The 21,252-nt window shown below is 39.0% G+C and overlaps 1 protein-coding gene across 4 annotated transcripts in view; it reads right to left on the bottom strand.

Annotated features, from left to right (window-relative positions):
* The window catches only part of MAGED1 (MAGE family member D1), a 101,079-nt gene that overhangs the window by 58,078 nt on the left and 21,749 nt on the right, over positions 1 to 21,252 (bottom strand). Inside the window, exons 1-2 of one of the 4 annotated variants that reach the window (XM_081565404.1) lie at positions 3,379 to 3,491; positions 3,098 to 3,191 (exon numbers count right to left, since the gene is read on the bottom strand). The exons of the other annotated variants lie outside the window; for them this stretch is intronic. Coding sequence (XP_081421530.1) covers positions 3,098 to 3,191; positions 3,379 to 3,417 — 133 coding nt within the window. The 5' untranslated portion in view covers positions 3,418 to 3,491. Of the gene's footprint in view, positions 1 to 3,097; positions 3,192 to 3,378; positions 3,492 to 21,252 lie in introns of those variants that run through there. 4 annotated transcript variants of the gene reach the window in all.

Genomic DNA, 21,252 nt, shown 5'->3' with positions numbered 1-21,252 from the left:
CATCCCTCCAGGTCATCCTGGTGCACCAGCCCCGAGTGCCCTGTATCATGTATCGAACCTGGACTGGCCATTCGTTTCACATATGATAATTTACATGCTTCAATGCTATTCTCCCATATCATCCCGCCCTCGCCCTCTCCCACAGAGTCCATAATACTGTTCTATATGTCTGTGTCTCTTTTGATGTCTCGCATACAGGATTATCTTTACCAATTAACTAAATACCATATATGTGTGTTAGTATACTGTATTGGTGTTTTTCTTTCTGGCTTACTTCACTCTGTATAATGGGCTCCAGTTTCATCCACCTCATTAGAACTGATTCGAATTTATTCTTTTTAACGCCTGCCAAGCTTTCTTGAAGCCTATGTCATTACATGCTAGTCTTCTCCACAAAAGAGACTCTGACCAATTGGTCTTGGATTCTGGATCCATAATATTCTCTGAAATTTGGCTTTTTCTGAAATTTCCCTCTTTCAAGTAGATCGTACTCTTAGTCATAAACAATAGATCCTCAAACAGAAATGGGTAAAAAATATGTGTAAACCATTCACAAAAAGGAAATAGAAACAGATAATAAACACATGAAATATTTCACCTTATTAGTCATCAATAACTGTAAATTGAAACAACAATGTGAGGTTAACTGTTTCTCATTCATTCTCACCAAACAGTTTATATGAGTGCATGTTTGACTGTTGTCTTTGCTGGTAAGAATGTAAACTGGTACCAATTTCTAGAAAACAACTTCCCAGTGTGTAATTATGAGTCAGAAAATAGTTGTACCTTTTGAGTCACTCTTTAGAAAATCTATCCAACAGAATGGTCAGATATGCAAATAAAAATTCATGTACAAAATGACTCATAGAAGCATTAATATTAGTGAAAAAAAATGGAAACACAAAATATCCAACAACATGGAAACTGCAGTATACTCAACAAATTGCAGTATACTCTTCTGATGAGATATTATGCACACATCAAAAATGTTGCCAAAAATTGTTACTGACAAGGGAGATTCTCATGAGGTAATTTTTAAAGAAAGCAGGTTTTAGAGGAGAAACCATGAGCTGATTGCATCCCTTCAAAATTCTTATGTTGAAGTCCTAACCTCCAATACCTCAGAATGTGACTATCTGGATATAGGACCTTTAAAGAGGTAATTTAGTTAAAATGAGGTCATTAGGGTAGGGCTTTATCCAATATGACTGGTGTCCTTACAAGAAGTTAGAACACAGAGACACATAGCGCGAAGAACATGTAAAGACATGACACAGAGGAAAAGATAGCTATCTACAAGCCAAGGATAGAGGACTGAGAAGAAACCAACCCTATCAACACCTTGTATTTTGTTACGGCAGTACTGGCAAACTAATATAGCAGGATACAAAACTGTATATACTGAAATAAAATGTATCAATTAATTAATAGGATTTATAGCTGGGTAATGAAACGAATAAGTTTATTTCCTTTCTTATAAAGTTTTATTAGTCTCCAAAAATCCTCATGATGAGCATATTTCTACCTTAATAATACAAAATATGCTAAAAAAGGTAAAGATATCCATAAGCAAACAATTAAAAAAGAATAGAAAAAAATCATATAGCTTTTACTTGATGAAGCTGCCAAAATGAGGTAGAAAGAAAATTGGTCAGAAAAGTAAGACCCAGGAACTTCTTGGCTTTGTCTCATTTTTGGCTGCCTCTCAACTCCGGAAGGCTTGGAGAAGCAAAGTAATGTCAGGATGACTGGTTTGTTTGGAGGGTAGTGAAGGAGATTCAACTGAGTAGAGAAATCAGAAGATGACCTGAACAAAGGAGGTGCTAAGAGAGAAAAGCAAGGATTTGGAAGAAGGGAGACAGCAAGAGATTCATTTTCAGGGTACTGAAAAAGGGGAAGCAATAGAGAAGTAAGAAGTAACTGGGCATGCTAACAAAATGGTAGCCACAAAGAAAACAGGAAAAGATTATCCTTTGCCTGGTCTTATGGCACCCACCAGACGGAGAGTTTGAGAGTGGTATAGGGGTTCAGAATGTCACCCCAAAATATGCCATGTTGGCATACTGATTATTTTGAATTAAAGGTACTTGAGAAACAGCTGGTACAAGGATACTCTGGACCTCCTTTGTCTCCCTGAAACCAGGAGAAAAGTTTCTCAAGGGAAAGATATCTTCTCTGTACCAGAAGGGTAGAAAGCATCCTTATCACCAGAGACAGGTAATTTAGAGCCCAAGAAGGCTGGACAAAAAACCTTAGTAATTCTTTACTATTGATTACTTCTAGCCCCAAACCCTCTGTGCCTTGTTGATACTTCAAAAATTTACTGGGTTTTATTTTGTTTTGTCTAAAAGGTATAACAGCTCTGCTCTGGTCACTTGAGTTTCACATTTTTGTAGGACTTCTGTACATACAAAATTAAATTAGCTTTTCTGATTTGGGAAAATAGCATTGAAGCGTGTACATCACCATATGTAAAATACATGACCAGTGCAAGTTCGATGCATGAAGCAGGGCACTCAAAGCTGGTGCTCTGGGTTGGGGGGAAGGTAGGAGGGGGATTCAGGATGGGGGAACACATGTGTACCCATGGCTGATTCATGTTGATATATGGCAAAAACATCACAATATGTAAAGTAATCATCTTCCAATTAAAATAATTAATTTAAAAAATTAAATTAGTTTTTCTCCTGTTAATCTGTTGTATGTCAATTATTAGACCAGTCAAAGAACCTAGAAAGGAAGAAGGAAAAATTTCCCACCCCTACAGTTGCAACTATAAAGATAACAAAAGCACAAGCACTTCACTGAAAGACTGTACTTCACAGGGAAAATCTTGAGGGATAGATATTATTATTTCAAATGTACAGATGAAGAAACTGATGGTCAGAGAGGGGAACTGACTTCAGTATTTTAGAATTAGTAAGTAGGGGAACTGACAGCCAATTCAAGCATGCCAGGCTCTTAACCTGTGTTTTCCCACCATGACAAGGGGCCTGTGGGCATTCACCAACCAAAATTCCAAAACTACCTTAACACTATCTAATAAAGGTATAAGTTCACAAGCCCCTTCCTGCCTCAGTTTCCTTTCTGTGCTCACCTAAGAGGATTTCTTTCTGGGTTTCTTTGTCCTCAGCTCTTTCCAAATTCAGCTGAGAATTTATTTTGGTCTTTTGATGTGGAAAATCCTGCAGCTGAAAAGGAAACAAAACTTTGTGGTTAGAACTGGAGTACTTCATGTCCCTGAATTCAGTTCTGAAAGGTATAGGGAGGGCAGTGGAAGGGGGTTTCTTACTTAGGAGGTTTCAGAACCAGGCAAAGGTCTTATGAAAGAGGCATAGAAACGGCTGTGTTTCCAAGGGCCAGGGAGAGGGTACTGACCTTGATCGATGAAAACCCGATAAAAAAAAAACATGTCATTTACTCTTCATGGATTTGTTCCATAATCCACAAACAAAAAACACTGGAATCCAAAGGTTAGAGTGCACTGAACTGGTTAAGCACATAGGCTTCAGGGTTAAATAGAGCAAGGCTAAAATCCCAATGTTGTTTCTTCCTTGCTATTGGACCTTGGGCAAGTACCTTGACTTTTTTCAGCACTGGATGTGTGGAAACAGAATGTTGCTGCCATTCCAGTAAATAACAAATGTTGCCCACCATCAAGTCAACAGCCACTGGAGCCGCCCCCTGCCCCCTCCACGAGGTTCGTTCTGAAGGAAATTCACTATAGAGAAAAACAGGAAGCATTCTATGCTGGGGATACTGGTTCTAGATAGTCATAAGATGCATATGTAAGAAATAAATTGATCCCAGCCTCTTGCTTCTTTCCAAACATAAACACTAAAATCATTAACTATAGATATATATCTTTGTGATTAGCAATAATATTTTGATGTTTGAGTACATTTTTTTCCCAGGGAAAAAAAAAAAAAAAACTCCTATATATCCTGTCTCCTCCCTCAGTAAGGTTCCCGAATCAAACTTAACTCCCAACTTTTAGGTTGTACATTTTAATTCAGCCAACCGATCTTTCCTTTCTGAAATGAAGAGAATAAAACCCAACAGGTAATGAAACATCCTGAGCCTAAATCTTATCTCAACAAAAAGGTAGGAAAGAGTTCGAGGAAAATTTTCTAGTTCTGGTAATTGCCCCCCAGCTTGTGTGGACAAACTCTCATAATAAAACAACTGAAAAAAATCTTGGTAAAAAAAGAAGTAACAACTACCTGAAAACAACAAAAATGGCAATAAAAATATGGAAACAGAGCAACACCATGAGAAAAGGGGAACCTAGAGAAGTAAATTGGAGAAGGCAACGGCAACCCACTCCAGTCCTCTTGCCTGGAAAATCCCATGGATGGAGGAGCCTGGTAGGCTGCAGTCCATGGGGTCGCTGGGAGTAGGACACGACTGAGCGATTTCACTTTCATGCATTGGAGAAGGAAATGGCAACCCACTCCTGTACTCTTGCCTGGAGAATCCCAGGGATGGGGGAGCCTGGTGGGCGGCCATCTCTGGGGTCGCACAGAGTCGGACACCACTGAAGCGACTTAGCAGCAGCAGCAGAGAAGTAAATATAAGCAGAGGCAATTTCTGCCCTGAGGGCAATCCCCACAAATTTAACTTCCATTTCAGTTGTCTTGAAAGGCAAAGGAAACAGATTAAAGCCCAGAACTACTTAGAGTAGGAAAACTATCAGGAGACCCTCCCTACAACCAGCTGGATAGATGGGAAGCAGGTCATTTTGCAGCTCAAGTTGAACTACAGGACTTGCCCTGGGATCCTTGAACCTTGAATTAAACAAAGAAGCAAATCAGCAGGATCAGCTGATAACAGAAAAGATTTCAAACACTGGAATTAGTGAACACAAGCCATAAAATAAATATTTTTCACAGATAAATAACAAACTTCAAGATATTTCCAAGCAACAGGAAATTATAACTAGTATATCATAATTAAACCTAATATAACTTAAAAAAAAAATACAATACCCCAAATGAAAAGCTCAAGGAATAGCTTCAGTCGGGAGACTAGGAAAATAATTTGTGAAAATTTAAGACAAGTCAGAGGAAATTAATAAAAGTCAAAAGGTAGAAAGTACAAAAGAATGTAGGTATAGATGTGTGCATACTAAATCGCTTCACTCATGTCCCATTCTGTGCAACCCTATGGATTGTGGCCTGCCAGGCTCCTTTGTCCATGTAATTTTCCGGCAAGAACACTGGAGTAGGTTGCTATTTCCCTCTCCAGGGGATCTTCCTGACCCAGGGATTGAACCTGCATCTTTTACGACTCCTGTATTGGCAGGTGGGTTCTTTACCACTAGCACCACCTAGAAAGCCCCAGAAGACTGTAAGAGACTCAAATTGTTCTTACTCACCAAGCAGGTATAAGAACTTTGTAAAAGTGATCACACTAAATCTTAACAACTACTTTATGAGACACAAAATACAGAATTTCATTGATAATAAATAAAATCCTTTTCATATCTTTTTCCATTTCTAAAAGCAAAATTGGACTCCAGACCTGCTTTTTCTTTAAAAAAGGGAAAGGGAAAGGAAAGTCGTTCAGTCGTGTCCGCCTCTTTGCGACCCCATGGACTGTAGCCTGCCAGGCTCCTCCGTCCATGGGATTCTCCAGGCAAGAATACTGGAGTGGTTTGCCATTTCCTTCTCCAGGGGATCTTCCCGACCCAGGGATCGAACCCAGGTCTCCCGCATTGGAGGCAGACGCTTTAACCTCTGAGCCACCAGGGAAGTCCCTTCTTTAAAAATAGCTAGTGAAATTCCAGAACCTAATTTTACAAATGCAAATGTTCACAATCAACAAAAGGAAACTCAAAAAGAGATGTGGGCTCTGTACTCACTCCCCTACAGCCTTGGAGGGGTGGAAATCATTTTGCTTCACAATTATTTCAAATATTCTAAATTTGAAAGATGTTAAATTGAGAATTTTAATAAGATGTCAATCTTGTGCTCTTTTACAATATGGAAACTTATGAATATTCATAACTTCTACCAACTAATTCTATTCTCTGTTAATACAAATCTTTCCTTAAAAGTATTATTTAAAGAAAGGGATAAGACTTCTACAACTTTAGAAATTGATGTTTTGTTCTATGAAAATAACCCACAAAAGAAATGTGTAATTCTTACTTGGTAATTCATTAACCTGGTATGGTAGACAGAATAATGGCATTCCTAAGACGTCCACATCCTGATGCTGTGAATTTGTCACCTTACATAGCAAATGGAACTTTGCATTTGTGATTAAGGATCTTGAGATGAAGAGATTATCCTGAATTATCCTGGTGGACTCAATGTAATTACTAGAGTCTTTGTAAGAAGGAAGCAGGAGGATCAGAGTCAGAGAAGGAGCTATGAACATGAAAGTAGAAAGTCAGAGTCAGAGAGATGAAGATGATATACAGGTAGATCTGAAGATGGAGAAAAAGACCATGAACCAAGGGAATGCTGGCAGCCTCTAAGAAGCTGGAAAAAGCAAGGAAACGGATTTCCCCTTAGAGCCTTGGGCAGGAGCTCAACTCTGATAATACATTGATTTTAGGACTGCTGATCTCCAGAACTGCAAGACAGTAAATTTGTGTTTATTAAATTTATTTGTGTTTATTATCTGTGCCATAATTTTTTACAGCAGTGATAGGAAATTAATACATCCGGTGATAAAGTTGAAATTGCCATCTCTCTATTTAAAAACAGATTAATACTTCTAAGATCATTCTGACAAACTGGGTGAGGATCATTGGCAGTTTCTTCTCTACCCATAGGCATGAGTAAACAAACATAAACCCATGATTCCACTGGATTCACTATGTAAGAAATACTATGAGAGGATATATTTGTAATGATTTCTATTTCACCAGTGAGAAAAATGAAACATCTAAGGTCAGTACACAAAGAGCTAGGGTTCAAATCCCTATCTACTGGCTACAAAGTCCAATATTTTTTCACTACATCTTGCTGCCTCTCAAACTACTTGGGATGTGATGAAGAGAGGGTAGAACATCTAAATGTATTTCTCAGACAAACCACAGCTGCACAAAAAACTCCATGTTTGTAAGATACTCTACTTTCTTTAATTCCATGCTTATAATGAGCAACATGATGTTTTCTTAGTTTGACTTTCCAAATACCCCAAATGACATGCCCTAGAGAGAGGACCCGAGTGTTCTGGCTATCAGAAAGAAAATATTAGTGTAAGACGTGTGTGCTTTTCTCTCTGTATCTATCTTAGTCTCAGTAAATTAATTTGTATTTGTTTATCACCAAGTTTCATTTTAGCATTTCACAAATGCTAAAGACCAAATCCTGGACGTGCATGCGTGCTAAGTCGCTTCAGTCGTGTCTGACTCCACAACTCCATGGACTGTAGCCTGCCAGGCTTCTCTGTTCATGGGATTCTCCAGGTAAGAATACTTGAGTGGGTTGCCATGCCCTCCCTCCAGGGGATCTTCCTGACCCAAGTATTGAACCCAGGTCTCTTACATCTCCTGCATTGGCAGGCGGGTTCTTTACCACTAGCACCACCCAGATAGTAGTCACTTAACTGAAATACCACCACCTGGTGGCTCAGTGGTATAGAATTTACCTGCAGTGTGGGAGATGTGGTTCGATCCCTGGGTTGAGAAAATACCCTGGAGAAGGAAATGGCAACTCACTCCAGTATTCTTGCCTGGGAAATGCCATGGTCAGAATAGCCTGGCAGGCTACAGTCCATGGGGTCGCAGAGTCAGACATGACTTAGCGACTAAACAACAACAGGGTTTTTTTTTATTAAGTACTTGTAAAATTTCCAAATAAAGGTAATTTCCTTTCTTTGATGAATTTTGCAGTATTTACACATCAAACACAGCTCATTAGAGCAGGAGGCCTCAGAGATGCTCAAGAGAAACTGTTTCACAGGAGAATTCTATTTTACTTTATATACAATGACATCAACTTACAGAGGTATAAGGACTGAATGGGAAAGACAATTGCAGTTATTCACAAATTACATTAACAAACCAAAAACACTTTGTAATGATTCACTGAACTATATAATTCATGTATAAAACACACTTTTAAGTATGTTTTACATGAATGTTATATAAAAACTCAATAAAATTTGCAAATGAACAACTGGGCCTGGAGAAAGTTTAGTAAGGAGAATGGATCTAAGGGGAATGGATCTAAAAACCATACACCAGAAACAAGCATTCCCATACTCTAGTCACAACAAATTACAAAATATAATTTAAAATATTAACTAGAGCAACAAAAACTATCAGTGCAAAGAAACAAAACAGGTATGAGACCCTTGCAGAGAAAATTATAAAACTTTTTTCAAAGACATTAAAAATACCTAGATAAAAGGAGAGATAAACTACATTGTTTGTTGTAAACATGCCATTTCTGTTTCTATAATCTATAACTAAAATGTAGTTCGAATCAAAATTTCAGTTTCTTAGAGACCATATAAACCTTATCTCAAAATTCATATGAAAAAGTAAACAGCAAAGAACATACTTTTGAGGGAGAGGAATAAGGAAAGGGTCTTTCCCTATCAAATATCAGATACATTATAAAATTACAGTAATTAACAGTGTAATACTAGTATGCTGCTGCTGCTGCTTAGTCGCTTCAGTTGTGTCCGACTCTGTGCGACCCCACAGACGGCAGCCCACCAGGCTCCACTGTCCCTGGTATTCTCCAGGCAGGAATACTGGAGTGGGTTGCCATTTCCTTCTCCAGTGCATGAAAGGGAAAAGGGAAAGTGAAGTCGCTCAGTCGTGTCTGACTCTTAGCGACCCCATGGGCTGTAGCCTACCAGGCTCCTCCGTCCATGGGATTTTCCAGGCAAGAGTACTGGAGTGGGGTGCCATTGCCTTCTCTGTAATACTAGTATAGAAGAGACAAATAAACCAGTGGAATAGAACAGAAAATCTAAAAACAGATACATAAATATATACATACATAACAACTTGGTATATTATACAGACAGCATTATAAATCTGTGGAGAAAGAACAGACAACACAGTAAACAGTCCTTGAACTATCGATTAATCATTTAGAAAAAAATTAAGATCTCTACATAATACAATACGTAAAAAGAATTCAAAGCGAGTCATAAATCTAATTCTGAAGATTACAAGAATTTTATAGGAAGATATACTAGAACACCTTTATGAAATCAAGATGAGAAAGAATTCCTTCAACAAGATGCAAAAAACATGGCATATAGAGAAACTGATAATTTCATAGAGAAATGGAAGTGGCTGCTCTTCCATGAAGGCTAAGGTGATCAATCAGTTCAGTTCAGTCGCTCAGTCATGTTCGACTCTTTGCAACCCCATGAACTGCAGCACGCCAGGCCTCCCTATCCATCACCAACTACCGGAGTCTACCCAAACCCGTGTCCATTGAGTCAGTAATGCCATCCAACCATCTCATCCTCTGCCATCTCCTTCTCCTGCTCTCAATCTTTCCCAGCATCAGGGTCTTTTCAAATGGGTCAGCTCTTCGCATCAGGTGGCCAAAGTATTGGAGTTTCAGCTTCAACATCAGTCCTTCCAATGAACACCCAGGACTGATCTCCTTTAGGATAGACTGGTTGGATCTCCTTGCAGTCTAAGGGACTCTCAAGAGTCTTCTCCAACACCATAGTTCAAAAGCACCAATTCTTTGGTGCTCAGCTTTCTTTATAGTCCAACTCTCACATCCATAGATGACTACTGGAAAAACCATAGCCTTGACTAGACGGACCTTTGTTGACAAAGTAATGTGTCTGCTTTTTAAGGTGATCAATATTATAGCATAAATTGAACCATTTATGAAACTATTTCTATTTGCCCCCCTTTTCTAGCTCTTCTCAACCAGAGTAGCCTCCAACTGTCCATTTCTTCAGGTAGTTCCCAAGCTCAAGACTAGATGACCTACATGTTCTAAATGACTACCTGCTCTCTGGTCCCAACACCCAGAGGATTCTCATCCACTGCCAGGTTAACTGCTACTTCTATAGAAAATTAAGTTCTTCCCATGAGCCCTTTCAGGAGATCTCCTCTGAGCCTTTCCCCAGGATGGGTTAGAGATACCCTCCTCCATATTGCTACTGAAAGTACCACACCCTAGTCTCACCATCAGAGCATTCCCTGTTGCAATGTCTGTGTCTATCTCACCCACCAGACTCAGTAGAAAATACATCTAATTCAACTACACCTGCTCATTTTGCAGCAAAGAGTCTATCTATATCACTACATTTTTACTTATTTTCTTTATTGATTAATTACTGGTTTCTGGCTAACTTTTCTAAGGTTTGCAATCAACTGATCTCCACTGGTATCCTAGCACTTCTGAGATTCTCAGACTATGTATGTTTTCCTCTCTCACCTACTATGACTTCCCTCTTTGTTCACTCACACTTTTGTCTACCAGGGCCTTGGGAAAAAATTTTTCTAATAACCAAGAAAACAAATAGAGGAAATGAAAAGTAGAAAGGCATGCTCATTGCCTCCTGAAGTTATCTGTTCACTATTCTCCTTCCCACCTAAAATCTCTCCTTTGTGACCTCCAGGATCCCCTCCTCCTTGAAAAATAAGCTCAAAACACCCTTCAGTGACGTGTAGAACACACCCTTTACCTCCAAGCCATAAATGGAGCCTGAGCCTGCTGGATCTCCCACATCCCTGGTCCCAAAATTCCCAACTGGTAAACCACGCACACTGGTATGTGAAACCTTGGCATAACATACTACTCAAGCACTATCTGTCAGATGGACATTCTCAGGTGGCTTGCCCTGTGATACAGAGCAAAGCCCAATGTGTTGTAAAAAATAACAGGGTCCTACACTAACTGTAATGTAGGACGACTACACTGTAATGTCCAACTGGTAATAAAGAGGACGTTTTCTAGAACATAGAATAACAAAAGTTATTCTAGAATAACTTTTCTGTGTGAGTATGTATGAAAATGCAGCCAGAGCATTAAACAGACTGACACAAATAGAAGCCAAAGGATGAAAGGACATCGAGTGGAGAACCACAATAAATTGTCACTGCTTTCAATATCTTAAAAACTCTAATTCTCAACATGCATAGAGAAAACAAAAATAATAACAGTAGTAAAAAGTAAAGAAACAGTGAACTAAAATATGAAATAAGCACCTTCTAATTTTAAATATGCTCTCAGGATCTTCCTGACCCAGGGATTGAACCTTTGTCTCTTACATCTCCTACACTGGCAAGTGGGTTCTTTACCACTAGTGGAACCTGGGAAGCCCAATTTTAAATATGCTCTAATATTAGTGAAATAACTTATATATAGTCAGATCCAAGAAGTACATTAAATACTAATTAAGGTTTAGAACTATTTATTATTCTATTATTAGTTTTAAAATAAAAAATCAATAACACATATACATAATATTTCACACCTTCATATAAAACATTTTGTCAATTTTCTGAAAGTAGATAAACTCAAACAATTTTTTAAGTGTATTTCCACTAAATTCAGGTAATTAAAGGTGTGCCATGAACAAACAAGCATAAAAAATGAGACTGGACAGGAGGACCTGACCAATGGAAAAGAATATATAGAACCATGCAAAACTCAGTAGAACGAAGGAACTAGGGTGAAAAACAGGAGTATTAGTAGGACTGGACCTAGCCTCGGCGGGTGGGGGAACTGAAGCAGGGATCCGATCCCCACAGCAGGGCAACTGTCTGAGTCAGAGGAGAAACATTTAAGGCTGAGAGTGAAACAGCTGATCTGTGGCAGCCCAAATGGAATGAGAATCAGACAGTCCTTGCCGCAGCCATACATATGCTGAGCAGGAACGCGGGTCTCCTAAAAGTGGCAGCGGCTGGGAGCTGGAGTTTAGGGATTGTGGAGCAATCCCAGGGCGAGGGCTGCTGTTGACTGCAGCTGGAAGGATCAAGGGGATGTGAGGGAGGAGATCACGGTAGGAAATGCCTGTGGAGTAAAGTGAGGCAGCCATGGAAGCAAGGTGATACTGCTGAGTCACGTGTAGGGGGTGGAGCCATCACCATAGCTTCTCTGTCTCCACACGCCAGCATCGGAAGCTGAATAATAGAGAGGCTGGCCCATCAAACACCTGACGCACTGAACTACAGAGTAGGACCCCACCCAGGGTGATCCTTTAAGTGACTGATGCACTGAACTACAGAGTACAACCCCAGTCAGGGGGGCCCCCTCTATGTGCCTGATGAGCTGAGCAACAGAGAAGGACCCCTGGCAAGGGATCCCTCTAAGTGCCTGAACCGGCAGAGCTACGGAGAAAGACTGGCCAAAGAGGCCTTCTGATTGCCGGCTACAAGAGGCTCGAAAAAAGACTCTGACAGGGCCATAACTCCTGCCATGGAGGCAGTTGTGTTCCTGAACACTAGGCTCCGCCAGGGTCCCTGCAAGCCAAGCAGCTGTACCACCCTCATGCTCAACACTCAATGGGGCAGAGCTGCCACAGGCAAAAAAAAGTCTTGTGTTTATGCGTGCAGGGTCGCTTCGGTCCTGTCTGGCTCTTTGTGACTCTGTAGACTGTGGCCTGCCAGGCTTCTCTGTCAGGAAGGGGGGGGTTCTGCAGGCAAGAATACTGGAGTGTATTGGCAAATACTGGGTGATATACTCTTCTAGAGCATGGTATTTCCTGCTGCCCTAGCCGCCAACACCCCTGAGTACCTGGTGCTGCCAGAACCCCTGCGACCCAAGCAGCTGCACCACCTCCACACCTGGCCCTCACAGGGGCATACGCAAGCCCTCCAGGGCAGCCTCAGGAGCTAAACCTCAGTGGATGATCCACATGTAGAGGTGGAAATAAAACCACAATTGAAACCCAGGGGCAGTGTGGCTAAGGAAGAAGACCCAAAACCTTCCCACCAGCTATACAAGCTGCAGATTAAATCCACATGATCAACTAAGCAGACTCTGTGTCTATGGAATATATAAAAGGTCACTGAGAGCTCCCACAAAAGAAAATGCACTAGCTCTGATAGCTGTGGACGTTGGAGGCAAGAACACACAGGAGTAGGACCAGATTAGAATCTGAACAGCCCCGACAGCAGGTCCAGAGATCAGTACACTGTTGGAGGGCATCCTAGGGAGGTAAGGTGGACTGTGATTCCCAGCACGGGAAAGGACTCTGACAGCAGAGATTCAAGAAAAACATTTATTATTCTTATTTTTTGACTTGTTCTGTAGATTCTTTTGGACTTTTTCATTTTTTTCCCTTCCCCCCCGCCACCCCCGCCCTGGTCTGTTGTAGTTGCCAACTTTATTGGCACTAAGAAATCCAATTAAACTTTTGAGCTTTTTCTCTTTTCTCAGTCACATTTTTTATTGTTGTCATAAACTTCTGCCTCTACATTGGGCTTTTGCAGTTCTGTGGAGTTTTCCTTTTTCTCATTTCAATTTTTAAAACCTATTTTTATATTTTCTACATTTATTCCTTTCTTTGCTTTTGCTACTGTTCTTTTCCCCTTGCAGTTAATCCTTAATGTATGTAGTTAATGTATCCTAATGTATCCTAAATCCTCTTAATACTTAATGTATAAGTATTAAGTATTAATACTTAAGTATTAATACATAAGTATTAATGTATAAATCCTCTTCATCTAACTCTATTTAACTTAGCATATCTGTTCTTTCTTTCTTTCTTTCCTTTCCTCTCAACATATTTATTAGTTTTGTTTTCATTGCTTTATTCCCCACTTGGCACCTTGCTTTACTTTTGTTTTCCAGTTTGTGATTAAGTTAGTTTTGTTCTTAACTGGTAAGTATAATTTTTGATTTCCTTTGTTGTCCAGATCAATCTACTGTACTGTATTTTTGTTGGACTGTTTTCACTTTGCTCATGGGTGTATATGTATATGTGTATATTCTATTACTTTAATTATCATCTGCCTGATTTTGTAACTGCCATTTGTCTGGGGTTCATCTTTGGTTTCTCATTTTTGGATATTTGTTTTACTCTCCCTTAATGCCATAACAAACCACTTGTGGAATCTTCGTTCCTGACCAGAGATCAAACCCTGAGCCGCTAGAGTGGGAGCACTGACTCCAAGACCCTAGACTACCAGAGAACTAACCCTAGGGGATATCAAATAGTGAGAACTCACACAAAGGAAACCACTTGAACACAAGACCCAGCATCACCCAACCACCAGTAGCACCCTATGCAGACGCCTTATCTAAACAACAAACAAAACAAAAATACAAACCCAATCATCAGCAGACAGGAGTACCACCTCACACAGTCTTGCCCATCAGAGGAAAAACAAACAAAAACTCAGCACAAATCTCACCCTATACGAAGCTCACACAAACCACTGGACCAAACTGAGGAGGGCAGAAACCAAAAGGAACAAAGAACTCAACCTTCTTCAAGGAAAGCCTGGGAAAAAGAGACCTCAAACACAATAACTTAAAAAAAAAATGAAAAGGCAGAGAAATACTGCACAAATAAAGGAACAAACTAGAAACACAGAAGTCCAAATAAATGAAAAGGAAATAGGAAAAGTACCTGAAAAATAATTCAGAATAATGATAGTAAAGATGATCCAAAACCTTGAAAACAAAATGGAGAAAATGCAGGAATCAATTAAGAAAGACCTAGAGGAATTAAAGAATAAGCATACAGAGACAAACAACACAATTACTGAAATTAAAAATACTCTAGAAGGAATCAATAGCAGAATATCTGAAGCATAAGGATGAATCAGTGAGCTGGAAGATAAAACGGTGGAAATAACTTCTGAAGAGCAGAATAAAGGAAAAAGACTGAAAAGAGCTAAGGATAGTCTCAGAGACCTCTGGGACCATATCAAACGAACCAACATACGAATTATACAGGTCCCAGAAGAAGAAGAGGAAAAGAAAGGGTATGAGAAAATTTTTGAAGAGATTATACTTGAAAATTTCCCCAACATGGAAAAGGAAATAGTCAATCAAGTCCAAGATGCACAAACAGTCCCATACAGGATAAATCCAAGGAGAAACAGGCCAAGACACATACTAATCAAACTAACAAAGACTAAGCACAAAGAAAGAGTATTAAAAACAGCAACGGACAAGCAACAAGTAACATACATGAGAAATCCCATATGCTGAACAGCTGATCTTTCAGCAGAAACTCTGCAGGCCAGAAGGGAATGGCAGGATATACTTAAAGTATTGAAAGAGAAAAATCTACAACCAAGATTACTGTACCCAGCAAGGATCTCATTCAAAACTGATGGAGAAATAAAAAGCTTTTCAGACAAGCAAAAGTTAAGACAACTCAGTACCACCAAACTGGCTTCACAACAAATGTTAAACGGACTTATATAGTCAAGAAATACAACAGAAGAAAAAAGATCTACAAAATCAACCCCCAACAATTAGAAAATAGCAACAGGAACATATATGTCAATAATTACTTTAAATGTAAATGGATTAAATGTTCCGACCAAAAGACACAGACTGGCTGAATGGATACAAAAACAAGACCCAATATATGCTGTCTACAAGAAATCTACTTCAGAACTCAAGACACATATAGACTGAAAGTGAGAGGATGGAAAAATAGATTCCATGCAAATGGGAAGCAAAAGAAAGCTGGAGCAGCAATCCTCATATCAGACAAAACAGGCCTTAAAATAAAGATTACAAGAAATAAGGAAGGACAGTACATAATAATCAAGGGATCAATCCAAGAGGAAGACACAACAATTGTAAATATCTATGTACCCAACATAGGAGCACCTCAATACATAAGACAAACACTAACAGACATAAAAGGAGAAACTGACAGTAACACAATAATGACAGGACACTTTAACACCCCACTGACACCAATAGACTGATCATAAAAACAGAAAATTAATAAGGAAACACAAGTCTTAAATGATACATTAGATGAGATGGATCTCATTGATATCTTCAGGACATTCCATCCAAATGCAGAAGAATATACCTTCTTCTCAAGGGCACATGGAACATTCTCCAGGATAAACTACATCTTGGGTCACAAATCAAGGCTCAGTAAATTTAAGAAAATTGAAATTGTATCAGTCATCTTCTCCGACCACAATGCTATGAAACTAGACATCAGTTACAAGAAAAAACTGTAGGAAACCCAAACACGTGGAGATTAAACAACACGTTTCTAAATAACCAACAGGTTACTGAAGAAATCAAAAGGGAAATCAAAAAATTTCTAGAAACAAATGACAATGAATACATGACAACTCAAAACCTATGGGATGCAACAAAAGCAGTTCTAAGAAGGAAGTTTATAGCACTACAATCCTACTTCAAGAAACAAGAAATACATCAAATAGACAACCTAACTTTACACCTAAAGCAACTGGAAAAAGAAGAAAAAGAACCCAAAATTAGTAGAAGGAAAGAAATCATAAAGATACGAGCACAAATAAATGAAAAAGAAATGAAAGAAAAAATAGTAAAGATTAATAAAACTAAAATCTGGTTCTTTGAGAATATAAAACAAAATTGACAAACCTTTAGCCAGACTCATCAAGAAAGAAAGAGAGAAGAATCAAGTCAACAAAATTAGAAATGAAAAAGGAAAGGTTAAAACAGACAATGCAGAGATACAGAGGACTAAAAGAGACTATTACGAACAACTATATGGCAATAAAATGGATAACCTGGAAGAAATGGACAGATTCTTAGAAAAGTTCAATCTTCCCAGACTGAACCAGGAAGAAATAGAAATTAAGAACAACCCAATTACAAGCACTGAAATTGAGGCTGTGACCAAAAATCTCCCAAAAACAAAAGCCCAGGACCAGATGGCTTCACAGGAGAATTCTATCAAACATTTAGAGAAGGGCTAATGCCGATCCTTCTAAAACTTTTTCAGAAAATGGCAGAGGAAGGATCACTTCCACACTCATTCTACGAGGCCACCATCACCCTGATACCAAAACCAGACAAAGACAACACAAAAAAAGAGAACTAAAGGCCAATATCACTGATGAACACAGATGCAAAAATCCTCAGCAAAATTTTAGAAAACAGAATTCAGCAACACATCAAAAAGCTTATACACCATAATCAAGTTGGGTTTATTCCAGGGATGCAAGGATTCTTCAATATATGGAAATCAATCAATGTGATACACCATATTAACAAATTGAAAGATAAGAACCATATGATCATCTCAGTAGATGCAGAAAAAGCCTTTGACAAAATTCAGCACCCATTTATGATTAAAACTCTTCAAAAAATGGGCATAGAAGGAACCTAACTCAACATAGTAAAGACCATATATGATAAGCCTACAGCAAATATTATTCTCAATGGTGAAAAACTGAAAGCATTCTCCATAAGATCAGGAACAAGACAAGGGTGTCCACTTTTGCCACTATTATTCAACATAGTTTTGGAAGTCCTAGCTTCAGCACTCAGAGAAGAAAAAGAAATAAAAGGAATCCAGATCAGAAAAGAAGTAAAGCTCTCACTGTTTGCAGATGACATCACTTGCATTTCTATATACTAACAACGAAAAATCAGAAAGAGAAATTAAGGAATCAATCCCATTCACCATTGCAACAAAAAAGAATTAAATATCTAGGAATAAACTTACCTAAGGAGACAAAAGAACTGTACACAGAAAATTATAAGACACTAATGAAAGAAATCAAAGATGACATAAACAGATGGAGAGGTATTCCATGTTCCTGAGTAGGAAGAATCAATATTGAGAAAATAACTATACTACCAAATGCAATCTACAGATTTAATGCAATCCCTATCAAATTATCAATGGCATTTTTCACAGAACTAGAACAAAAAATTTCACAATTCATATGGAAATACAAAAGACCCCGAATAGCCAAAGCAGTGTTAAGAAAGAAGGATGGAGCTGGAAGAATCAAGCTTCCTGACATCAGGTTATACTACAAAGCTACAGTCATCAAGAAAGTATGGTACTGGCACAAACACAGAAATAGAGACCAATGGAACAAGATAGAAAGCCCAGAAGTAAACTCATACACCTATCGGCATTTATTCTTGAAAAGGGAGGCAAGAATATACAATGGGGCAAAGACAGCCTCTTCAATAAATGGTGCTGGGAAAACTGGACAGCTACATGTAAAAGAATGAAATTAGAACACTTCCTAACACCATACACAAAGATAAACTCAAAATGGATTAAAGACCTAAATGTGAGATCAGAAACTATTAAACTCTTAGAGGAAAACATAGAACACTCAATGACATAAATCAAAGCAAGATCCTCTATGACCCACCTCCTAGAGTAACAAAAGTAAAAACAAAAGTAAACAAGTGGGACCTGATTAAACTTAAAAGTGCTTGCACAGCAAAAGAAACTATAAGCAAGGTGAAAAGACAACCCTCAGAATGGGAGAAAATAATAGCAAAAGAAACAACTGACAAAGGATTAATTTCCAAAATATACAAGCAGCTCATACAACTCAATATCAGGAAAACAAACAACCCAATGAAAAAGTGGGAAAAAGACCTAAACACACAATTCTCCAAAGAAGACATACAGATGGCTAACAAACACATGAAAAGATGCTCAGCATCACTCATTATTAGAGAAATGCAAATCAAAACTACAATGACATATCACCTCACACCGGTCAGAATGGCCCTCATCAAAAAGTCTACAAACAATAAATGCTGGAAAGGGTGTGGAGAAAAGGGAACACTCTTGCACTGTTGGTGGGAATGTAAATTGATACAGCCACTATGGATGATGGTATGGAGATTCCTTAAAAAACTAGGAAGAAAACCACCATATAACCCAGGATCCCACTCCTAGGCATATACCCTGAGGAAACCAAAATTGAAAGAGACATATGTATCCCACTGTTCATTGAATCCCTATTTACAATAGCTAGAACATGGAAGCAACCTAGATGCCCATCGACAGATGAATGGATAAAGAAGTTGTGGTATATATACACAATGGAATATTCAGTTCAGTTCAGTCACTCAGTCATGTCCCATTCTTTGCAACCACATCAACCGCAGCACACCAGGCCTCCCTGTCCATCACCAACTCCTGGAGTTTACCCAAACTCATGTCCATTGAGTCGGTGATGCCATCTAACCATCTCATCCTCTGTTGTCCCCTTCTCCTCCTTCCTTCAATCTTTCCCAACATCAGGGTCTTTTCAAATGAGTCAGCACTTCGCATTAGGTGGCCAAAATATTGGAGTTTCAGTTTCAATATCACTCAGCCATAAAAGAAATGCATTTCAGTCAGTTCTAATGAGGTGGACGAACCTAGAATCTATTATACAGAGTGAAGTGAGTCAGAAAGAGAAATATACATACCATATTCTAACACATATATATGGGATCTAGAAAAATGGAACTGAAGAATTTACTTACAGGGCAACAATGGAGAAACAGACATAGAGAACTGACTTATGGACATGGGGAGAGGGGAGGAGAGGGTGAGATGTATGGAAAGAGTAACATGGAAACTTACATTACCATATGTAAAATAGATAGCCAACAGGAATTTGCTGTATGGCTCAGGAAACTCAAACAGGGGCTCTGTATCAATCTAGAGGGGTGGGATGGGGAGGGTGATGAGAGGGAGCTTCAAAAGGGAGGGGATATATGTATACCTATGGCTGATTCATGTTGAGGTTTGACAGAAGACAGCAAAATTCTGTAAAGCAATTATCCTTCAATAAAAAATAAATTAATTAAAAAATAATAAATTTTAAAAATAAATAAAAATTTAAAAGCAACTTTCTAGACCCTGAAACAATTTGGAAGATAATGCCTTTCCCCAGTATTAGAAATATAAAGCATTTTAAAGCTGAATATGCATCCTCCAGAGAGTTTGGTTTCTGTTGAGCATGACTGTATGAAAAGATCAAGCCCCAAATAAATAAGAGAAGAAACTGAAAAAAAAAAATGAGACTCTGGTAAGCAGACTTTGGTAAGCAATCTAAATGTTTACCCAGCCAGCTTCACTTCACACTGGCCACAAAAATAAACCAACCAAGGTTCTCAATAGTTGAGACTTTGGGAAAGAAACAAACAAGCCATGGCCCTACCTAAGGAAAAGATTCCCTAAGGGATAGACTATGGGAAAGAAAGGAACAAGCCAGCTCTCTCCTTGGAGTTGGCTAAAGATGGTTATTCAAGGATCCTCCAAAGACACAAGGTCATCTAAGTCTTTATATCCTGCCATCCACAGATGCTAATTATCTCTGATCACTTCCTGGTTTCCGTTCTTCAGCCATAAGTATGAGGAAGAGTTAACTGAGTCAGAGTCCACACACAGAACCCCTGGCTAATTGCTAAGATCATTGTTTGGACCATCCAAGAAAGAGGAGCATTGTAGGATGGTAACCCAGGTTATCTTCATTCTCAAATGGCCTCAAAGGCTGAGCAATCACACTGAATTCTAGAGCCCAATTCTTGGGCCTAGAAATTCTGGGAAACATAGGACCAAACCAAGGTTCTCTATTGAAGCAGTTAAGGACAACTGTTCCAGGAGAAAGGTGGGATTGTAATCAAGTCTCTCATATTCACAGCAAATCACGAGTCCTTGGCTATCTCTGATCACGTCCAAGCCATAGTATTCTGGCCTCAAAACTAGGGGAGAAAAGAACCAAAGTATGAATCCTCATATACTTTTAGTGGGAGTCAAAACTGGTGCAATCCTTTTGAAAATCAACTTTCTATTATCTTTTAATTTTCTGTTAAAGTTATCTTTTAAAGTTAAAAAGCAACGACATCACTTTGCCAACAAAGGTCCATATAGTCAATATTATGGTTTTTCTAGTAGTCATGTACAGATGTGAGAGTTGGACCATAAAGAAGGCTGAGCACTGAAGAATTGATGCTTTTGAACTGTGGTATTGGAGAAGAGTCTTGAGAGTCCCTTGGACAGCAAGGAGATCAAACCAGTCAATCCTAAAGGAGATCAACCCTGAATATTCACTGGAAGGACTGACGCTGAAGCTGAATTTCCAGTACTTTGGCCACCTGATGCAAAGAGCCAACTCATTGGAAAAGACCCTGATGCTGGGAAAGATTGAGGGCAGGAGGAGAAGGGGGAAAAAGATGAGATGGTTAGATAGCATCACCAATTCAATGGACATGAGTTTGAGCAAACTCTGGGAGATAATGAAGGACAGGAAGCCTGGCTTGCTGCAGTCCATGGGGTTACAAAGAGTCAGACATACTGAGCGACTGAAGAACAACAACAAAGTAAGGTTGAAGATATGCATAAACTATTACTAGC

This window comes from Giraffa tippelskirchi, chromosome X (genome assembly GCF_054371585.1).
Source record: "Giraffa tippelskirchi isolate mGirTip1 chromosome X, T2T-mGirTip1v1.2.pri, whole genome shotgun sequence".
NCBI lineage: Eukaryota > Metazoa > Chordata > Mammalia > Artiodactyla > Giraffidae > Giraffa > Giraffa tippelskirchi.
This window is presented reverse-complemented; position numbering and strand designations above follow the sequence as displayed.